Source organism: Podarcis cretensis, assembly GCF_951804945.1.
Source record: "Podarcis cretensis genome assembly, chromosome: 4".
Lineage (NCBI taxonomy): Eukaryota > Metazoa > Chordata > Lepidosauria > Squamata > Lacertidae > Podarcis > Podarcis cretensis.
In genome coordinates, this window is record NC_137173.1 from 1,119,097 (window position 1) to 1,141,694 (window position 22,598).

The 22,598-nt window shown below is 43.3% G+C and overlaps 1 protein-coding gene across 1 annotated transcript; it reads right to left on the reverse strand.

Moving 5' to 3' along the window:
* Positions 1–764: 764 nt before the first annotated feature.
* Positions 765–20,612, reverse strand: LOC307214813 (uncharacterized protein). Its single transcript, XM_079973835.1, has 3 exons — positions 20,522–20,612; positions 18,570–18,696; positions 765–9,228 (listed from the first exon to the last, which is right to left on the reverse strand). The coding sequence occupies exons 1-3, from the start codon at positions 20,549–20,551 to the stop codon at positions 7,886–7,888; spliced, it is 1,500 nt and encodes a 499-aa protein (XP_079829961.1). The 5' UTR covers positions 20,552–20,612; the 3' UTR covers positions 765–7,885.
* Between the last annotated feature and the right edge of the window lie 1,986 nt (positions 20,613–22,598).

Here is a 22,598-nt window from a genome sequence, read left to right on the forward strand (position 1 = left end):
GGCAGTCATTTAGGGTTGTTGTTTTTTTTAAATCTGAATTTAAAAAGAAATCAACATTGCTAAAAACAAGGTGTTACATTAAGATAATTTGTCTTAAAAAACAAGAAAAAACAAAACATGGTGTTGTATATATAAGTGCATTGTTAATTAATGAGCAACTAAAGAAGTTTATGTTTCCTGTTTTCCTTTCCCAAGCAGAGATAATGTGTAAGTGTGGTGTCAGCTCCCTAAAAAAAGGGAGAACCTTTCCTAAAAAAGTCAACAACTTTGGGGTTCCCTCCCCCTTAAAAAAGGTCATGAACTCTGGGAAACGGGGGGAGGGGCGCTGGAGGGATCTTTGCACCATGGCACCAGATTTGCTTAAGATGGCCCTGCGTATACCCCCACCCAAAATTATTTCTTCTCTGCCTTTTGTCAATTGTATTCCTAATATTCTTCCTTCGTCATCTTTAGATAGGATTTTTGCATCTATCTTTTGGTATATATATATATATATATAACTATATATATATATATATAACTATATATATATATATATAGTTATATATATATATATATATATATATATAAAACTATTCCCCTCTTTTTGGAAACATCTGAAGCTATGTATTCTGTTCCTAATTTCTTATCTATCAAAACTCTGTCATGTTTCTTTGCTATATGTGTTTCCTGGAGACCAATGACGTCCCAGTTTTTCTTTCTTAGGATACGCTCAGTTTTATGCCTTTTTACCTTATTGTTCAAACCATTGATGTTCCACAATATAACGTTCAAATTCATTAATTTTTATTAGACACAAAGTCAAATATCAACATCAAATATGGAACTGCACTTAAGTACAATAATATAGTTGTGGGAAACTCTGCTTCTTTTCTTATCCTCCTGGACTTTCCTGTCCTTGTTCTCTTTCTTCTCTTTCCCCCCCCCCCCCAATTTTGTATTGGTTTTCACATTTATCACATAAAAAAGAAAAAAGAAAAAAAAACATTACAATACACAAAAACAAAGAAAAACACATAAAGAAGAATTTCTACTTCCAAATCCTAGTTTCATTTCATTGATAACTGACTTCCTCAAATTCCCTCTACCTGAATTTCATTATATCACCCGTTTAGCAGTTCTCCAAATTCATATTTCTAATAATATTAACTTCTTTCATTTACTAACAACTTCTCCTTTATTAATATTCTAATCCTTAATGTTTATTAACAACATATACTTATTCTACTCCTAAAGCCTAATTATTACTTCCAAAAAATTGCTCTTTATCTTATATTACAATATTTAGCTAAATATTCTTTAAATTTCTTCCAGTCCTCTTGTGTCTCCTTTCTGGTCACGGATTCTTCCAGTCAGGTTGGCCAGCTCCAAAAAGTTCAACATCTTCACCTGCCATTCTTCTATTGTTGGTATCTCTTGTGATTTCCAATTTTTGGCTAATAAAAGTCTTGCCACTGTAGTGGCATACAAAAACCAGTCTAACATCTTTTTGGGGCAATTCCAGTCCTATTATTCCAAGTAGAAAGGCTTCTGTTTTTTTAATAAATGTATTTCTCAACATTTTTTTAACTCATTATATATCTTTTCCAAGAAGCCTTTCACCTTAGGACACGTCCACCACATATGATGGAAAGTACCTCCTTTTCCTTTGCATTTCCAACACAAGTTATCATTTGTATGATACATCTTTGCTAATTTCACTCGGGTTAAGTACCATCTATACAGCATTTTCATAATATTTTCTTTTAATACAGTACATGCAGTAAACTTAACCCCTTTCTTCCACAGCCTTTCCCAATCTGCCAGCATTATATTGTGTCCATCTCTTGCCCAATCTATCATCACAGATTTAACTTGTTCGTCCTTTGTATGCCATTCTAACAACAAATTATTCATTTTAGAGAGATTTTTAACATTGGTATCTAACAATTCTGTTTCCAATTTAGATTTTTCTATTGCAAAACCATTTTTCTTATCAAGTTTATATAGTTCATTAATCTGATAACATTGTAACCATCCATCCAATTTATCTTTAATTTTATCAAATGGTCTTAACTTAAATTCTTCATTATCTTTCACTAGTAAATCAGCATATTTCAACCATTTACTCTCCATATTCAACTTTCTCTGTGCGTTTGCTTCCATTGATGAAAACCATCTGGGTGTTTTCCTTTCCAAGTGAGCTTTATATCTTATCCATACATTATATAAAGATTTTCTAATTACATGATTTTTAAAACCTTTATGAGCCAATATCTTGTCATCCCATAAGTATGCATGCCAACCAAATACATTGTCAAATCGTTCCAAATCTAACACATCAGCATTAGCTATTTGAATCCATTCCGTAATCCAGCAGAAAGCTGCTGCCTCAAAATAAATCTTCAAATCTGGCAGGGAAAATCCCCCAGTCTCTTTTGCTTCTGTTAATATTTTATATTAAAATATTAACATTAATATTATATTAAAATATTATTTTATTTTATAAATTTAGACAATGCTTTCTGCCATTCTTTAAAACGTCTAACACTGTCAATAATTGGTAAAGCTTGGAATAAAAACATCTTTGGCAATACGTTCATCTTAACCACTGATATTCGGCCCATTAATGACAATTTTAAATTTGACCAGATCTCAAGTTCTCTCTTAATTTCATTCCATAGTTTCTCATAATTATCTTTATATAAACTCAAATTTTTCACTGATAAATTCACACCCAAATATTTCACTTTCTTCACAAAAACAAGGCCTATCTTTCCTGAAGGATTTTTCTCTCCTCATTATCTAAGTTTCCCCCCCAACACTTTGGTTTTGCTCTTATTTAACTTGAATTCTGCTACTTGTCCGAACTCCTGAATCAGCTCCAGTGCTTTCACTGCACTGGAGTCTGGGTCTTCTAAAGTTAACACCAGATCATCAGCAAAGGCTTTTAACTTACAGTGGTACCTCGGGTTACATATGCTTCAGGTTACATTCGCTTCAGGTTACAGACTCCACCAACCCAGAAATAGTGCTTCAGGTTAAGAACTTTGCTTCAGGATGAGAACAGAAATTGTGCTCCGGCGGTGTGGCAGCAGCAGGAGGCCCCATTAGCTAAAGTGGTGCTTCAGGTTAAGAACAGTTTCAGATTAAGTACGGACCTCTGGAACGAATTAAGTACTTAACCCGAGGTACCACTATATATTGTTTAGAGCCTACTGTTATTCCTTTAACCTCCTCCTCTTTTCTTAGCATATTTCGCAAAACCTCCAGGACCGAAATAAAAAGCAGAAGGGAAAGTGGGCACTCTTGCCTGGTTCCTTTCTCAATTCTAATTTCTTCTGAAACCACATTATTAACTATAATTTTAGCTTTTTGTTCAAAATAGATCACATTAATACCATTTAAAAATTCTTGTCCAACCTCAATACTTTCTAAATTCTTTTCATAAAACTCCATGAAACATTATCAAAGGCCTTCTCAGAATAAACATTAACATCGCTTTAGTTTTTTTTAAACATCCAACCTTTCTAACACATCAATTATATTCCTAATATTATCTTTCATATGTCTCCCAGGCAGAAATCCTGCCTGATCCTTGTGAATATAATCTGTTAGCACCTTCTTCAACCTATTGGCCAAAAGGTTAGCAAAAATTTTGTAATCCACTTTGAGTAGTGAGATTGGTCTATAATTTTTCACGTTGGACCTATCTTGATCTGGTTTTGGCATCAGGGTTATAAAAGCTTCTTTCCAGGTTTCAGGTGCTTTGTCCCCTCTTAATATCTTGTTGCACACGTCCATCATTGGCTGAATAAGCCAATCTTTCAGGGTCTTATAGTACTTTCTTGACAAACCATCTGGCCCTGGTGCTTTGCCTAGCTGCATCTCATTTATTGCATTCTCAACCTCTTGTCTTGTAATCATTCCATTAAGCAGGATCTTTTTATTTTAGGGAATTTTTTGCAATCCATTTAAATTGCTCAATTTTATCTTTAACTTCTTTTCCACTTTTATACAGATGTTTATAATACTTCTGAAAGCATCTTCTTATCTCTGCAGGGCCATCCACAGACTTTCCTTCTGATACAATATTAGTAGTAGTACTTTGTTTCTGTCTCTTTTTTAACTGCCAAGCAAGCAGTTTTCCACATGTATTTGCAGATTCAAAATTCCTTTGTCTCATCATCCTTATTTTCCATTCTATTTCCTGGTTTATATTCTGGGAATACTGAATCTGTAAAGCTTTAATTTCCTTTTGGATCTGCAGGTTCTTTGGGTTACATCTCAAATTCTGCTATCTTTTAATTGAGACAAAATATTGTCTATTTTCTTAGTCCGTATCTCAAAGTAATCTTTAAGAGTCTTTTGGGCTTTCCCAGTTGTCTGTTCATTCCTCAACAAATCATCATTCATTCTCCATCTGAAGGATCCCTGCAGAAATATTTTCATTTCCAAAAACAGCATTATGATCAGAGCAAGTCTTTGGGCATATTTCAACTTTGTTACTCTGGGAACAATATCTCTGGATATCCATAAATAGTCATTTCTTGAGAATGATTGATTTGCATCGGAATAGAATGTGAAGGCTTTTTCTGTTGGATTTCTCACTCTCCGTATGTCTGACAGATCAAATTTGTCCACCATTTCAAAAAAGACCTTCGGTAGTCTGCCAGAATTCATAACTTTCTGTCTCTGTGTTCTATCCATAAGGGTTGATGTGACACCGTTCAAATCTCCCATCAAAATCAATTTGTAATCCATATAATACAGAAATCTTGTTTCCAGATTCTTAAAAAATTCCGCTTTGCCATCATTTGGTGCATAAATTCCCAAGAGCAAATATTTCTCGCCTTCTGCCTTGTCTTTTACTGCAATATATCTTCCCTCCTCATCTTTAAACAACATTTTACGATTCCATTTTACTTTAATAGAAGACCACTCCTCTTTTCTTCACTTTGTCCGATGAAATGAATTCCTGTCCAAGTCTTTTATTCTGAAGTACTTTTCTATGTAATCTGGTGACATGAGTTTCTTGCAGACAAATTATATCCAAATTCTGTTTTGCTAACACGATACACTTGGTTCCTTTTTTGTCGTGAGTTCAAGCCGTTAACATTCCAAGAGTAAATTCTCAGTGCCATCTTGTGATATTAGGGAGCCCCCGCACCTGCCCCCGATGCCTGTGGACTTTCCAATCCAAGTTCCTCAATGTTTTTTCCCCCCAAAAAACTCATTTTTTTTCAACGGTCTTAATTCTTTGTTCCCTTCCTTGAAATTTGAAGAAGAGGACCTCTGGGAACTCCCACCTGAAGAAGATATTCTTCCTTCTCAGAGCTCCAGCCAGGTCCGCGTAATTGTTCCTTAAATTCAAAAAGTGTTTTGGAATCTCCTTGAACAAAACAATTGGCTTGTCTTTTATCTTCAGACTTTTTTTGTAATGTAGGCTCAAAATCCTGTCTCTCTGTTCCTTTGTCTTGAAAACCAGTATACAGTCATATACCACTTTTGAATCTTTCTTAGATGGCCTATAGGCCATCTCAATCCAGGAACTTAACTCATCTTTTTCCAGATCCCAGCAGGCTGTAAACTCCTCAATTAGCCAATCCTTAAGATTATCTTGTTCCAATTGAGGTGTGCCTCTCACTCTCAGTTGGTTCTCACGTTCCTTCATCTGTAAGAAGGCAATTGCATTAAGCGCCTCCTGTTGGGTCCTCTCCACATCAAGTACTCTCACTGTTTCCAATTCCATCAGTCTTTTTATCGTGATCAGCAACTTCTTCCCTGACCTCTTGAAAACCTGATTTCAAATCTGCAAATTCTTGTTTTAGCTCCTGTACATTCTGCTGGGTTCCTTTAAAATCTGTTCTTATTTCTGTTAACATATGCATCACTGACTCTTCAAAGGTTGGTCTTTGGAGCCTCTTTTGTCTTTAACTTTGCTTTTCTCAGGTTTATCTACCCCATTAGCCGTAACTATTCCAAAGTGTCAAGGTCAAGTCACCCAGTCACAGTCCACAAAATTTTTAGTACACAGGCAGCAGCAGGCAGCTCAGCAGCTCCCCCCTTTCAAAGTCCTGTTCTTTTTACTCTGCTTATTCTTTTTTAAAAACCACCACAAGAAGCTCAAACACTACGGAGTGGCATCTTGCCATTAAAGTAAGGAGTGTTGGGTTTGGCTGTCCTTTCTTGGTATTAGTTGACATTTTTATTTCTTCTCTATATAAACACTGATGTCAGGATACAGGAAGCTTCTGATTCTAAGCAGTTGCCAGGGTTGGAAGATGGCCCAGAGCAAAGAGGGGGGGAGGTTGTCATGGAAACACTCTCCCAGAATGTAGGTGAAAGGCTGAACTCCACTGATAGCCTCTCAGACATGGCGGGCCAGCCTTTGAGTATTCAAGAGCAGGAAAAAGGATGCGATTTGTCACAGAGTATGAAGAGAAGGTTCCTCCCACGTTGCATTTGTAGGATGAAACGTGACACTGAGAACTTAGTTGAGTCATCATCGTAATGGCAACCAGCTCACGGGAGAGGAGCTCCTGGTAATCTGTTCTTTTCTTGGAATAAAACCAACTTTATAAATGAACTGCACTCGTGCACGACTCACTGCCATCACAACTTACTATCCCTATATATACAGTGGTTCTCTCTAGGTACACACAGGGCTGGTGTGTTCTTCAAGCTATCCTATTTGTCGATCCCGCCCACAGAGGTATTTTCACTCTGAGAGATCGGGGGGGTGGGTAGTGCTTAAGCACCCCATATTTAATGTTTAACAATAATTACTGAGTGCTGGGTGGATTCCTACAACAGTATTAAAAATACATGTATTCAATAAACATTGGCCACATGTTATAAAAGGAATATGGATTGTGTTTCCCCACCTTTTGATTTCTCTAGGCAACCAAAATTTAAGATACTTAACTTGTGGTGCCCAGAACTGAACCCAGTATTCTAGGTGGGGCCTGACCAAGGCAGAATAAAGTGGTACTATTCCTGCCCTTGATCTGATTCTGCCTTCTGCCACATTGGCCTCCGCTCCCCATTTGGTGTCGTCTGCAAATGGGATGAGCACCCCCTCACTTCCTTCATGCAAGTCATTTTTATAGACGTTGAACAACAACGGGCCCAGGACAGAACCCTGCAGCAGCCCTCTTGTCACTTTTCCCAGGATGATGAGGAACCATGAAGGAAGTCTGTTCGGGTTTGGTCAGTCAAATCCACCTAACAGTTACCTTGTTCAGCTCACATATTACCAGCTTCCAAGTAAATATTTTATGGGGGCACTTTGTCAATAGCCTTACTGAAATCAAGACGCACCATTTCCACAGCTCTCCCCTGATCAACAAAGTTTGTAACTCCATCCAAAAAAGGGGGAGGAGAGATTTCTCTGGCTTTACTTGTTTTTGAGAAAGCCATGCTTTCATCTAGTATGTTTATATTGTGAAATCTTCAGATGAAGGGCACATAATATTAAAAATGATAATAAATAAGGATATTGACAAGCTGGAACATGTGCAAAGGAAGGCGATTTATGTCTTTATTTAATTTGTATAATATTCGACCCAGTAGGGCTGAATTGAATAAAATATTGGTGGTGGGATCAGGTAAGGCCCGCATAGCACAATAAATCACATGATGCATGCATGCCATTGGAATGTCAATGCCTATCAACTGGGGGTGTGGCACCTTCAAATATATTATTGGGGGGCAAAGACCCCTCGGCCTCTAAGGGTAGGCTCCTAACCCCTGCACCCACAGGTCTAAGGATGGTTACAACATAAAAGCACAATATAAAAACACAATACACATCTGTAACCCCCCCTCCCCACCACGTTTTAAAAGGACATTACATGTCAATCAGCCAAAGGCCTGGTTTAAAATGTGCTGATTTGCCTGTCTCCTAAAGCTGTATAATGGTTTTTCCAACCTTTGTATGGATTCTTTGATGGGAAGTGAGAGAGTACCTCCGACTAAAGCTCTTTCCACATTCCACACACTGATAGGGTTTCTCCCCTGTATGACTTTTATGATGGGAAGTGAGATGGGAGCTATCACTGAAGTTCTTCCCACATTCCACACATTGATATGGTTTCTCCCCTGTATGAATTCTGTGATGGGAAGTGAGAGAGTAGCTCCGACTAAAGCTCTTTCCACATTCCACACACTGATAGGGTTTCTCCCCTGTATGAATTTTTTGATGGGAAGCGAGATGGGAGCTATGACTGAAGCTCTTTCCACATTCCATGCACTCATAGGGTTTCTCCCCTGTATGAATTCTTTGATGGGAAGAGAGACAGTCTCTCCGACTGAAGCTCTTTCCGCATTCCACACACTGATAGGGTTTCTCCCCTGTATGAATTTTTTGATGGGAAGTGAGATCGGAGCTCTGACGGAAGCTCTTTCCACATTCCACGCACTGATAGGGTTTCTCCCCTGTATGAATTCTTTGATGGGAAGTGAGATTGGCGCTCTGACTGAAGCTCTTTCCACATTCTATGCACTGAAAGGGTTTGTACCCTGTATGAATTCTTTGATGGGTATTGAGATTGCTTCTCATTCTGAAGTGCTTTCCACATTCCACACACTCATAGGGTTTCTCTACTGTATGAATCTTCTGATGGGAAGTGAGATTGTGGCTGTGACTGAAGCTCTTTCCACATTCCACACACTGATAGGGTTTCTCCCCTGTATGAATGCTGTGATGGGAAGTGAGAGATGCACTACGACTGAAGCTCTTTCCACATTCCATGCACTCATAGGGTTTCTCCCCAGTATGAATTTTTTGATGTACAGTGAGATAGGAGCTCACACTGAAGGTCTTTCCGCATTCCACACACTGATAGGGTTTCTCCCCTGTATGAATTCTTTGATGTACAGTGAGAGAGTTTCTCCGACTGAAGCTCTTTCCACATTCCACACACTGATAGGGTTTCTCCCCTGTATGAATTCTTTGATGGGAAGTGAGATCGGAGCTCTGACGGAAGCTCTTTCCACATTCCACACACTGATAGGGTTTCTCCCCTGTATGAATTCTCTGATGCTTAGTGAGATGGGCGTTCTTCCTGAAGCTCTTTTCACATTCCGTGCACTGATAGGGTTTCTTTCCAATGAGATTTCTTTGATGGGATGTGGAATGGGAGCTATGACTGCAGCTGTCTCCATACTCCAAATTTTTCCGTGGCTTCTCCTCTCTGGGGATTTTGTCGTGTTCACCTTTGTTCTTGATTTCTAATTCATCACAATCTGCAATTGAGACAAAAAGGGATTAGAGCCTCAGGAACAAATGAAGAAGAACTGAAGGGAGTTGGGTGAGTGTTCATTACCTTTGTTGTTTGTCATTAATCAACATATTTATTATTAGATTCTGATGGGTTGTTGAATGTTGCTTTTTTTGATATATAGTAGTGGCCAAAATTGTAGAAGCCTTTGGGGGAAAGTGTATTTCAGAGGTTTGATGGCTCATAACACCGGCTCATAACAGCACTTCTTTTGGAGTAATATCGTGAAATTATTTAGCAATGGACAGATAATTTAATCAAGAATGTAATGCAACAAACTTTGTTCAATTATCTGTATTAAATTAAAAAGCCATAGCCAAATAACCAGAAAAAGGAAGCAAACTTGCTTAGGTTGACTTTTGTCAGTGTTACAGGTAGGTAGCCGTGTTGATCTTTCTTAGCCGAAACAAAATAAAAAAATTCCTTCCAGTAGCACCTTAGAGAGCAACTAAGTTTGTTATTGGTAGGAGCTGGTATCTGAAGAAGTGTGCATGCACACGAAAGCTCATACCAACAGCAAACTTTGTTGGTCTCTAAAGTGCTACTGGAAGGATTTTTTAAATTTTGTTTTGTCAGTGTGTTATGTGATTGCTATCAAGTTGTTGTTGGTTCTTTTGTGTTCTTTCATTTAGCGAGTTTGCAGAACATGATAAAAATTTTAAAATGGCACAAAGAGTTGACTGGTCAACCATAAAGCAATGTAAAATAGTACTATTAAGTGAACAAGGCTATAGTTATGGAGAAATTAGAAGCAAGATTGGGGGAAACGTAACAAAAGCTGGCATTTCCAAATTTTTGAAGAGGTATAAGGAGACTCAGTTACTACAAAATCAGACTGGTAAAGGCAGGAAAAGGTGCACAACAGCAAGTGACGATTGAAAATGGAGAGACTGCGAACGTGACAGAAGAAAATTATCTGGTGGCTGTCACCGATGGAAGCGAAAGCTCTGAAAAGGCTCAATATGGAGGCCAAGTGGCCGAAATATTGGGAAATTTTGGAACAAGAAGGAGATAGATTGAAACTGCAGAGTTTCGAGAAATTAAAAGATAAAGTGCAAGACTGGTTTCATTACCATCAGATAATGGAGGCATATAATTTGGACAAGAAAATTGGCTTCCAGGTGGGAAAATCAAAATTAGAAACAGAATTGCTAGAACCCAAAATTAAGAATTTGTCAAGGATGTATAACTTGCTGTTGAAATGGAACACTCAGGATGAAACGGTTAAATCCGCTATGATTAAATGGGCACAAGATGTTGGACATAATATCATGTTTGCTGACTGGGAACAGTTATGGACCACAGGTATGAAGTTTACGGCATGTAATGCCTTAAGAGAGAATATTATGAAAATGATTTATAGGTGGTACATGACCCCAGTCAAGCTTGCAAAAATTTATCATGTGCCCGATAATAAATGTTGGAAATGTAGAGAAAATGAAGGCACATTTTTTCATCTTTGGTGGACATGCCCAAGGATTAAGGCTTTCTGGGAGATGATATATAATGAACTGAAAAAGGTATTTAAATATACCCCCTTGAAGAAACCAGAGGCCTTTCTTCTGGGCATAGTTGACCAATCGGTGTTAAAGAAGGATAGAACTTTCTTTATGTATGCCACAACAGCAGCAAGAATACTTATCGCAAAATATTGGAAGACACAAGATCTACCCACTTTGGAAGAATGGCAGATGAAGGTGATGGACTACATGGAACTAGCAGAAATGACTGGCAGGATACGAGATCAGGGAGAAGAGTCAGTGGAAGAAGACTGGAAGAAATTTAAAGACTATTTACAGAGACACTGTAAAATTAATGAATGTTAGAATAATGTTGGATTGGAATTAAGTGGTTTCTAACTGTAATGGGTTAAAAGAATATGAAAAAACGGGTTTATATAAGTAAAAATTCAAGATTGTAATAATTTAAAAATAAGATTTGGATAGCGTAAAGAGGGAAAGAAATTGTTGAATTAATAATTTGATCTGGAATACAAAAAAGGGAGGTATGAGGAGGTCCGAGAAACAAGTTAATGAAAAATAATGTGATGGAAAGATCGATTGTTTTTAACAATTTTTACTTTGTATTTTTTCTTTCTTTTTTCTTCTTTTTCTTTTTATTTTTTGTAATGTAAAAACCTTAATAAAAAAATTATATATATATATATAAAAAGGAAATCATCTGGGTGTTTACAAGATGACATGGCGCAATGTAATGTGAAGTTGAGTGCAAGGACTGGTCTAAATGCTAGAATTCCAAGGGAAAAGCCATTATCTCTCAAGCAAAGGTGGAAAAGATTAAACTGTGCTACAACCCATGTTAACTGGACAGCAGAACAATGGGACAGTGTTATTTGGATGAGACCCAAATCTCCTTGCTTGGTACTAATGGCATGAAATATGCGAGGAGAAGAATCAGAGATTTGCATCAGGGGTTGGCAATCTGTGGCCTATGGGCCGAAAGTGGCCCACGAGCGGCCCCCCGAACTGAGCCATCTGCTCAGCATATTCCCACGTGCTGCGCTAAACCGGCGCGGCGCAGCACAGGGACTCGCTTCTGCGGTGCCGGAAATCACTTCTGCAGAGATGCAGACGGCAGAGATCGCACTCATGCGCGCGATCTTACCCATGGATCCGGTTTGTGGGAGTGAACTGGCCCAGACGGGGTAAGGCTTGCCGACCCCTGATTTATATCCTACTTGCATTACACCGACCGTGAAACACGCAGATAGTGTTATGATCTGGGGTTATATGGCAGCAAAAGGTGTGGGCAGAATTTGTGTCATAAAACGGAATGTAAATGCTCCAAAATACATAAATGAAATACTTGAGCCCAAACTGAAGCGTTCCACATGTGATCTTTCCCCAGATACTGAAGCATTTAGATATATTTATATAAATATTTACTGATTCATTTTTATTTTATATTTCCACAGGATTCAGCTCCATGTCATGTTGCTGCTGTGTGCAAAAGATGGTTTCAAGATAATCAATTCCACTGCTGGAATGGCCTGGGAATAGCCCAGACCTTAACCCAATCAGAAATCTATGGAGCCAACTAAAGAAACTTGTTAGTCAGAAGCAACCCAGCAATAAAGCCCAATTAACAGAGGCAATAATTCCATCTTGGTTTCACGTTATTACAGCTGCAGAACTAAGAAACTTGCTTCGCTCCATGGGAAGACGTTGCAAGGCCAGAATTAAAGCTAAAGGTTCCCAAACTCAGTATTAATTGACATGGTGAGAATTTCTGTTAGAAGACTGGCAGATGAAAATGATGGACTTTGCAAATCTGGTGACACTGACAGGAAAAATTCAAAACCAGCACGATTAAGTATTCCAAAAGGGTTGGAGTAAATTTATACGATATCTGAAAGATTATTGTAAGCAAGTAACATCACTAGCAGGGTTGTCTGAAGACTTGTAATGAGAAATTTTCTACCTTTCTATATTTAAATTTTGAGCCATTCTGTAATGAGTGTAGTAAGAATTGGAAAATGTACAAATTGCAATGATATAAAGATTAATTTTGAAAGCCATGAGGTGGCAGGGAAGGAAGTTGAGACTCTAAAGAGCCAGGGTGGTATAGCGGATAATGATGATGCAAATGTACAATATTAAATGGAGAATAATTTTAAAAATTATATATATAAGAAAAAAGTGTAATTTGCTGCTGTCAGGGAACTGCCATCGGAAGGGCAGGTGGTGGAAGGGCTCACGGAGGCTAGGAGAGACTTAGCAGCAGAGGAGGGAACCAGCAGGGGGAGAGAAGGAGCTCCGAGGGAAAGTGAGTCGGAGGGATGGCTCAGAGACACTTCCAGCGAAAACAGTGGGGAAGTTTCAGGACCTCCTATAGGGACACCCACCCCTCGCCGGAAACTGTCGCGCCGAGAATCCCGAAGACGCGTTTCCGTTAAGGAGCTTTTATGTTGGAAGAGATTCCGCAAACGCCCACTGTCGGATTCTGCCAGCGATTGAGGGAGTCATGCTTAAGGGGCTCCGCTATAGACAGAGCTTTGATAATCAGGCCAAACTCTGAGGGACTAAGCTTTACGCACAAGCAGCTCATCATCCCATCACAGCAATCCGACAGTCCCTGAAAGCCGCTTGTGCAAGGAGAGGCATCATGAGCAACCCAACAGGAGCCGGAGACGCAGGAGGAGCTGGAGCGGGTCCAAGCCTGGAAGAAAGGTACAGGGTGTTGGAAGTCCAGCTAGCACTGCAAACGGCGAGGCTCGAGGAGAGGCGGGCTCAGGATGCAGAAAAGGGAAAAACCACCCCACTCGCAAGGAAGGTGCCAGGATTGGTACAAAAGTTTGGGGGTGATCCCAGAAACTATCAAGCCTTTAGGACAGAGATGCAATATGCCCTCAATCTGCAGTTTGATGACTTTCCCGATGAGGAATCGAGGGTAGCGTTTGTGATTGGGCATCTCGAAGGGGGGGGCGAAAGACTGGGCGAGGCCCCTGATGGCAGCGAATAATGACGCCCTAAAGGACTCGAGGAAGTTTTTTCACGCCATGGATCTGATGTTTTCCAGCGAGATTGAGCAGGGAGTGGTGCGCAGACAGTTAATGGCGTGTAAACAGGGGAACCGATCTGTCCATGAGTACTGGACTGAGTTCACCATGTTGATCCATAAATTGGGGTGGGACCTGTCGGCGGAACCGATACAAATGCTGTTCGAAGAAGGGCTATCTTCGGCGGTGAAGGACGAACTTTCCCGGGCGCCCAGGGCGGAGTCTATGGACCAGCTGACCAAATCCGCGCTGGCCATAGGAGCACGCCAGGAGGCAAGAGCTTTGGAGAAGCGGGAAGGGAAAGGGGAACGTTGGAGGGATTTCCGCATTCCAGAGATTCCAGAGAAGCATTCCCCGCCAGTAGAGCCGATGGAAATTGGAACAGCGCGCGCGCGCGCAGTTTCAAAACCCAGTGAAGGGGGGAAGAAGGAGGGAAAGAGCGCCAAGAAATGTTTTCTCTGCCAACAGCCAGGTCACTTTGCCAGAGTCTGCCCGCAAAGAAAGGAATGGCAAGGGATGGCGGGAGCTGTTGGGGGGGAGGAGGAGGGGGTTAAGGAGCAAGTAAAAGCCAACGCCTGGCTGCCACCATCGGGGCACAGCAGCCAGGCCAAAGAGCAGTGAATGTGCCCACGCCGGAGCCCCCAAGACCAGCGCTTGTAATAGAGGTGTTGCTAGAGCTGCCAAACAGACACCCACTAAAGATAAAGGCGCTATTGGACTCAGGCAGCTCCTGTAATTTTATGAGTAAAGAGTTTGCAGCCGAACACCAGATACAGACTATCCCTTTAAGTAACCCTTTGCAGGTGACCACGATTGATGGGAGGGAGCTGTTGGGGGGAGAAGTTAACCAACAGACTGTCCCAATGATAATGAAGGTGGCAAGACACACAGAACTGATAGCGTTTAATGTGGCCACCTTGGGAGGAGCGCCCATTATTTTGGGGATGAGCTGGCTAGCGCTGCATGATCCGCTAGTGGGATGGCACCAGCGGGTAGTTTCCTTTGGGTCAGCACATTGCCTAGAACACTGCAAGGAGGGGAAGGCTCAGGAAGGAGCCAAGGCCACTCTAGCAGGGACGAAAGTAACTGATAAAGGGAAGGTGCCCCGACAATACGCCGACCTGGGTAATGTCTTCAGCGAAAGAGAAGCAGATAAACTGCCCCCGCATAGACCCTTTGACTGTCAAATCAACCTACTCCCTGGGGCCCAGCTGCCAGTGGGCAAGCTGTACGCCATGTCCGATAGGGAGATGCAGGAGTTAAGGGAGTTCATTGACAAAAACTGAAACGGGGTTTCATCAGAGAGTCAAGAGCGGTGGGGGGCAGCCCAGTGTTTTTTGTGGACAAAAAAACCACGGATAAACCCAGGCTTGTAGTGGATTACAGGGCCCTGAATGCCGTGTCAGAACCAGTGGCTTTCCCCATGCCCAGAATTGATGACATTTTGACCCGAGTGAGGAAGGGAAAGATTTTTACCAAACTGGACCTGAGGGGGGCGTATAACCTGATACGGATGAGGAAGGGGGATGAATGGAAAACCACCATGTTCACCCCTTTAGGGGCTTTTGAGTATCTCGTTATGCCCTTCGGTCTACAAGCAGGCTCCGCCTGTTTTCAATCATTCATGAACCACGTCCTGGGACCTTTGCTTTACAAGAATTGCGTGGCCTTCTTAGATGACGTGTTGGTATACTCAGAGAACGAGGAGCAGCATGTACGGGACGTCCGGGAAGTACTGGGCAAGCTGCAAGCAAACCAGCTGTGGGTGAAACTGGAGAAGTGTCAGTTTCATACCAAGGAGGTGGAATTCCTGGGGTACCGCTTGTCAGACAAGGGATTGGCCATGGATCCCAGCAAGGTTCAGGCGGTACTGGAATGGAAGACCCCGAAAATGAAGAAGGACGTGCAAAGGTTCCTAGGGTTTGGAAACTTCTATCGGAAGTTCATCAAGAACTTTGCCCACTTGACGGCTCCCATCACTGATTGTCTCAGCAGCAAGAAGAAATTTGTTTGGACGGTAGAGGCGCAGCGAGCGTTCGAAGAGCTAAAGAAAGCGTTCGCATCTGAAGAACAGCTCCTGCATGTGGATCTACAAAAACCGATGAGAGTAGAAACTGATGCATCAGACCGGGCAGTAGGGGCGGTGCTTCTGCAGCCGGGGAAGAGTGAGTCGGAGTGGAGACCGTGTGCCTTCTTCTCGCGAAAGTTGAATAAATCTGAGAGGAACTACACCGTGTATGACCGAGAACTACTCGCCATTCATGAAGCGTTCCGAAGATGGCGGCACTTACTAATTGGTGCACAACACAAAGTCCAAGTGTGCACTGACCACAAGAATCTAGAGTATTGGAGAACGGCACGAGTACTCAACCAACGACAAGTGAGATGGGCCCAGGAGTTCTCCAAATTCCACTTTGAAATTTGTTACGTGCCAGGCCCGGAAAACGTCAGGGCGGACGCTCTCTCCCGAAAACCAGAATATTTGGAGGGGGAGGGAGCGCCAGAAGAGAGACACATCATCCCAGAGGACCACTGGGTGTGTGGGGCGGCATTGGTGGGGCAAAGAGAACTGGTAGAGGGAACTGAGAATGATGAATACGCCCAGGATAAGCTCAGAGGACTCCGGAGGGAGGGAGAGAACCCAGGAGGTTTTGAGGAAAGGAACGGGGCATTGTATTACAAAGGGGCACTGTATATACCCGAAGGAGAATTGAGGGGGAGGGTACTCAAACAGTTGCACGACAGCCCCACAGCGGGGCACTTTGGGCAACACAAAACCATGTGGTTGGTTACCAGGGAGTTTTGGTGGCCCAAGGTGCGGGAAGATGTACGGGAGTATGTAAGAGGGTGTGACCGATGCCAGCGAGCAAAAGGGGAGAGGCGGGCACCGGCGGGGTTATTGGAACCACTACCCACACCAGAACGACCATGGGAGGCAGTATCCATAGATTTTATGACGGATCTGCCGAAATCCAAGGGAAAAACAGCCATCATGGTTGTAGTAGACCTGTTAACCAAGATGTGCCACTTTGTAGCATGCTCACATGCGGTCACGGCAGAAGAGACAGCCAAGTTGTTTGTAGAACACATTTTTAGGTTGCATGGCGCCCCCTTGAGGGTGGTCTCAGACCGAGGGAAACAATTTATGTCCAGGTTCTGGACGAAGCTCATGAGCTTACTGCACGTAGAGGTTAATCTTTCGACTGCCTGACACCCTGAAACCAACGGGCAGGCGGAAAGAGCAAACAGTATCCTCCAACAATACTTGAGGTGTTATGTCAATGACAGAGAAAATTATTGGGTAGAAAAGTTGGCTCTGGCAGAATTTGCCTACAATAATGCGGAGAATGTGTCCACAGGGATGAGTCCCTTTTTGGCCAACTATGGGTGTCATCCCAGGGCATTTCCAGGGGAAGGAGGGGAAAGATGGAGCGTCCCGGCAGCAGAACATTTTGTAGAAGAGATGGAAGCAATCCATCGTCAGCTCCAACTCAACCTAGAAAGGGCCAAAGAAGAATACAAGAAGCAGGCAGACAGGAACAGAAGGGAAGGTGAAACCATAAGGGTGGGGGACCAGGTGTGGCTATCGACCCAAGGGTTGCCGTTCAAAGGGGGTTGTAAGAAATTGAGACCCAAAAGATTGGGACCATTTGAGGTCATACAACAGGTCAATCCAGTGGCGTTCAAACTCAGGTTACCGAACCACATGAAACTACACCCAGTATTCCACAGGTCATTGCTGTCACCGTACGGGGGGGACGTGAAGGGGTGTTCACACAGGGACCAGTCATAGAAGAAAGGGAACGCAACAGCCATGTGGCGGAAATCATTGACTCCAGGTGGAAGGGTAATCAGGTGGAGTATTTGGTAGCTTGGGAAGGGGAACCAGAGTCAGAAAACACCTGGGTAACTGCAGAGGAAGTCAATGACGAGGTTTTAATAGAAACGTTTCATCAACGGTTCCCGAGGAAACCTCAGTCTGTAATGAGGTTCCGGAGGGAACATTTTGGCACCACCGACGAGGAAGAGGAGTTCGAAGGGTTCCCAGAATCGGAGCTGGAAGAAGGAGTAGACTCCGATGAGGAGGAGTACTCGGGGACAAGGGACGGCAACCGGTGGAGGGAAGTGTTCGAGACTTCGGAAGATGAGGGAGGTTCTTTCCGGGGTTTTGCATCCTCACCGCCCATGGAGGAAGGGACGGGAGGGGGTGAAGGGGGCCCTGGAGGGGAGGTGGATGTCAGGGAACTGCCATCAGAAGGGCAGGTGGTGGAAGGGCTCACGGAGGCTAGGAGAGACTTAGCAGCAGAGGAGGGAACCAGCAGGGGGAGAGAAGGAGCTCCGAGGGAAAGTGAGTCGGAGGGATGGCTCAGAGACACTTCCAGCGAAAATAGTGGGGAAGTTTCAGGACCTCCTATAGGGACACCCACCCCTCGCCGGAAACTGTCGCGCCGAGAATCCCGAAGACGCGTTTCCGTTAAGGAGCTTTTATGTTGGAAGAGATTCCGCAAACGCCCACTGTCGGATTCTGCCAGCGATTGAGGGAGTCATGCTTAAGGGGCTCCGCTATAGACAGAGCTTTGATAATCAGGCCAAACTCTGAGGGACTAAGCTTTACGCACAAGCAGCTCATCATCCCATCACAGCTGCTCAAGGTTTATTGTGGAGGTGTTAGATTCCCAGGTGTTGTAGGGGGCGCTGCTGAGCTCTGTGAAAATATACAAGGTTTGTCACATAAAGGTATTTTTTGGATTTCCAGGCAGATAGGACGATCCCACAGGGAACCTTACCAAGAGAGGCCACAATCCTACGATTCTCCTCCATGATGCCCTTGTGCAGAGCTCTCTGGTCAGGATCCAGCAACGCCCACTCCTCGTCCGTGAAACAAACAGAGATGTCTTCAAAGCAAACTGGACCCTAAAAGAAAAAGGGAAATGCCCTCCTCTGAAACAGGATCAATATGATCTGCTACACAATGCTCTGTTATTTCCTTCCTCTTAATTGCTGCGTTGTTTCAGTAGGATTGCTTTGCTGCACATTTTTATCATGGATGCTTATTTTAACGCTTTAATGGAATTCTTTTATTCTGGGTATTCATCTTTGTACTCCGCCTTGTGTTTTCCACATTATTCTGCCTATGCAAGAATCCCAGTTTCCCTGATGGAAGGATCCACTTTCTCCTCTCCTAATGAGTTGTTCTGGGGAGGATCCCTCCCAGTGCCCTAGAGGCAAATTCAAGTGGTTCATGGGGGCATCGAGGAATGGGGGGCAGGCTATATTTTGCATCAGATGGGGAGGGCTAGGTGAATCCTGGCCTCTATTTGTTCTCGTTTGTCCACTGCTTAAAGCCTATTTTAGCACTCAGTGATGATTATAGAAATACAAGAAGCCTAGTTTGGATGGCCATCTGTCTTGGGTGATCTAGCTGAGACTCCTGCAATGCAGGGGGTGGGACTTGATGACCCTTGGGGTCCCTTTCAACTCTAGGATTCCATGAAAACTGCAACTACAGATGAATCCTACAGGCGACATTCAGAAGGCTGGTGTCACAGAGTTATCTGGGCAGGAAATCCCACACTTCACAGCCGGAGTTAACTCTTTATCAGCAAGAACACGATATTCACAATCTTGGCTGAGTTTCGGGCCTCATGACAACAGCAGCTCATTCCCTGAGGGTCTGTCAGTTTGCATTTCTTAGTGCAGAAAGGATGGATCTGATATTGATATTTCCTATACTATTTAATTCAAGAGGGTTCCGGAAGCTTCTCTGCATCAAAGAAACAAGCAGAAGGTTCCTGGTGTTTGGGTTATTCCTTCAGAGAAGCTGAGTACAGCTGGGTTAAAGTGGTTCTGTCATCTCTTCTGTCAAGGTCATGCTGACTGTAAGAAGAGGCCAGAAGGAGCCTGGGTTTTACTCTCTCTCTCTCTCTCTCTCTCTCTCTCTCTCTTCCCTCTGGTGTTCTGTACATAGTATGCTGAATGTTAAGGTTTAGACTTATTATAAGTTGTGGTAAGTTTAAGTTAAGTCTGCTGCAACTGGATTTCTGATGGAGAGGGTCAATTCCGAACGTTTTGGATTTGGGACCCGTATCCTCATTTGTCTTCAGTAGCAGTAAAGCTCTGCTGGGTGAAATACAATTGCCTCTGGTCTATTTTGGGGGGTTCCTGTAACGTCTTTACATGTTCACTCTGCTAACTATACATTGGAGTTCTGCCTGGATCAATACTGAGTCAGCTGCCAAAAGAGAAGGCCCCTGGCTCCCCACAGCTTTCCAAGCCACCTCCTCTCTGGGGTTTCTGGCAAGCGAAACAGTGCGCCAGCGTGCAGCCTGCCTTTGCTCCTCCATTGTCAGACGTCTCCTGGCTCGGATAGACAAGCAGAAGGAGAGGGAGCCAGGGTCTTTTGCCTCACCATCCCCACTACTGACTCCCTGTTGCTACTCAGCTTGGGGGGGTGGGGGTGGGAGTGTCCCTGGATTCATTGAAAAATATCTGGTAACCATACTCTAGCCCTCCAAGAAGGAAGATTGCAATGCACAATGTGGAGGCAACGGAAGGGATTTATGTGATGTGAATCAGCCTGGTTGCTCCTGCCTTCCAGTAAATAACAACAACAACAACAACAACAACACTGCATGCCAAGCAGATGCTCTTGGTTCCCCATATTTCACTAGCCTTGCAACTTTATTCTCTTAACAAATGTGGAGATTCCACCTGCCTCTTTCGAAAGGAGAAAACTCACCTGATTAAAGGATTTGAGGTGATGTATCATTTGTATAAGGGACGCGGGTGGCGCTGTGGGTTAAACAACAGAGCCTAGGACTTGCCGATCAGAAGGTCGGCGGTTCGAATCCCCATGACGGGGTGAGCTCCTGTTGCTCGGTCCCTGCTCCTGCCAACCTAGCCAATAAAGCGAGATGAACGCCGCAACCCCAGAGTCGGCCACATCTGGACCTAATGGTCAGGGGTCCCTTTATCCTTATTATCATTTGTATACTTTTTATGAGTTCTATGTTTTCAATGTTCCTGAGATCTTTTGATGAAGGTTGGTATATCAATTCAATTGACAACAACAACAACAACAACAACTATTATTATTATTAGTATTAATAATAATAATAATAATAATATCCCACCCACCTGGCTGGTGTTCCCCAGCCACTCTGGGAGGCTTCCAACAAAATATTAAAATACAGTAATTCATCAAACATTAAATGCTTCCGTAAATTAAGTGTGCAGCCTGCCTTTGCTCCTCCATTTTCAGACGTCTCCTGGCTCAGAGAGACAAGCAGGGAGGGGGGCTTCTGGCAGAAGGAGAGGAAACCAGGGTCTTTTGGCTCACCATCCCCCTACTGACTCCCTGTTGCTACTCAGCTTCCAAAAAAAAAAAAAAAAAGTGTCCCCGGATTCATTGAAAAATATCTGGTAACCATACTCTAGCCCTCCTAGAGGGAAGATTGCAATGCAAATTGTGGAGGCAACGGAAGTGATTTTTGTGATGTGAATCAGCCTGCTTGCTCATGCCTTCCAGTAAATTAATAATAATAATAATAATAATAATAATAATAATAATAATAATAAATTTATACCCCACCCACCTGGCTGGGCTTCCCCAGCCACTCTTGGCGGCTTCCAACAAAATATTAAAATACAGTAATGCATCAAACAATAAAAGCTTCACTAAAGTAAATGCATGAAGCCAGTACTGACTGACAAAGGAGTCATTTGTATCTTGTGAAAAATGGATGCTTGGCTCTGGTGGGGGTCCTCAGGAGGTGCTCCCCCCACCCCCACTCCCCTGCTTCTGTCTCCTTTTCCTGCACCTGGTCTCTCCGCCGCTCTCCAGACAGACTCCTGGGGTGGGGTCTCTTTTTCTTTGCTCCGAGGGCCAGCTAAATTTATACTCTTTGCTGTTAACCATATTCCCAAATACTTGCGTTGCAATTCTTCCACCATATCTTAAACTGTATTTTTAGTTAACCTTTTCATCTTGGCGTTACTAAGTTTAAAACCAGCTAGTTGCCCAAATTCTCTTTTCTTTTCTTGCACTTGGACTCTGCCACTTTCAAGACAGACTCCTGGGGTGGGGTCCCTTTTTCTTTCTCTTGAGGGCCAGGTATACATCTGTTCAACCCCCTGAGGGCCAAATACATCTCCTTTGGAATTTAGGCAGCTAATTATTATTATTATTATTATTCTCTTAGATGGCTGAACACACGCACAGCCACTGATGCCCAGGTCCCTGGAGGCTCAGTGAGGAGCAGCGCCCATTTCCGGCTGCTTTGCCAGCACCAATCCCTTTGGGAGAGAGAGGATGTGGTCCTGGGATGCCCTGCTCTGGGTGCGAGGGGATTGCTGCCGTGGCCTCCGTGGGGAGCTGCCCTGGGAGACACTGGGAAACTGGTCCCCAATGCAGCAGCCAGGCTCTGGGCTGGGATCCCTCTCTTTATTTATTCCTGGCCTTCCTCTCCCACCTTTTTTTTTGGGGGAGGGCTAGTCCACCTCCTCGTCCAGCTTTGGAAAACCATTTGCAGATGTTTCCTCTGTTGTGCAATGGGACTCCTTTGTTTAAAGAAGGGAGATTTTTTCTGAAAGGGGGAGATGGAGGGCCAACTGAGTTTGGGACCCTCTGCTCTGCAGGAAGGAGGGAGAGCGTGGCAGCCCTGGCCCCTCCCTGGCAGGACCCTCTCCTCCCCCCTGACTTGGGGTCCCCCCCTGCAGGAGCAGATCAGGCCCCCCCCCAGACCTCCTCCCCTGCTGCAGCCCTGGGACCCCCACCAGATCCCAGAGAGAGAGAGGAGACTCACCAGATCCCAGGA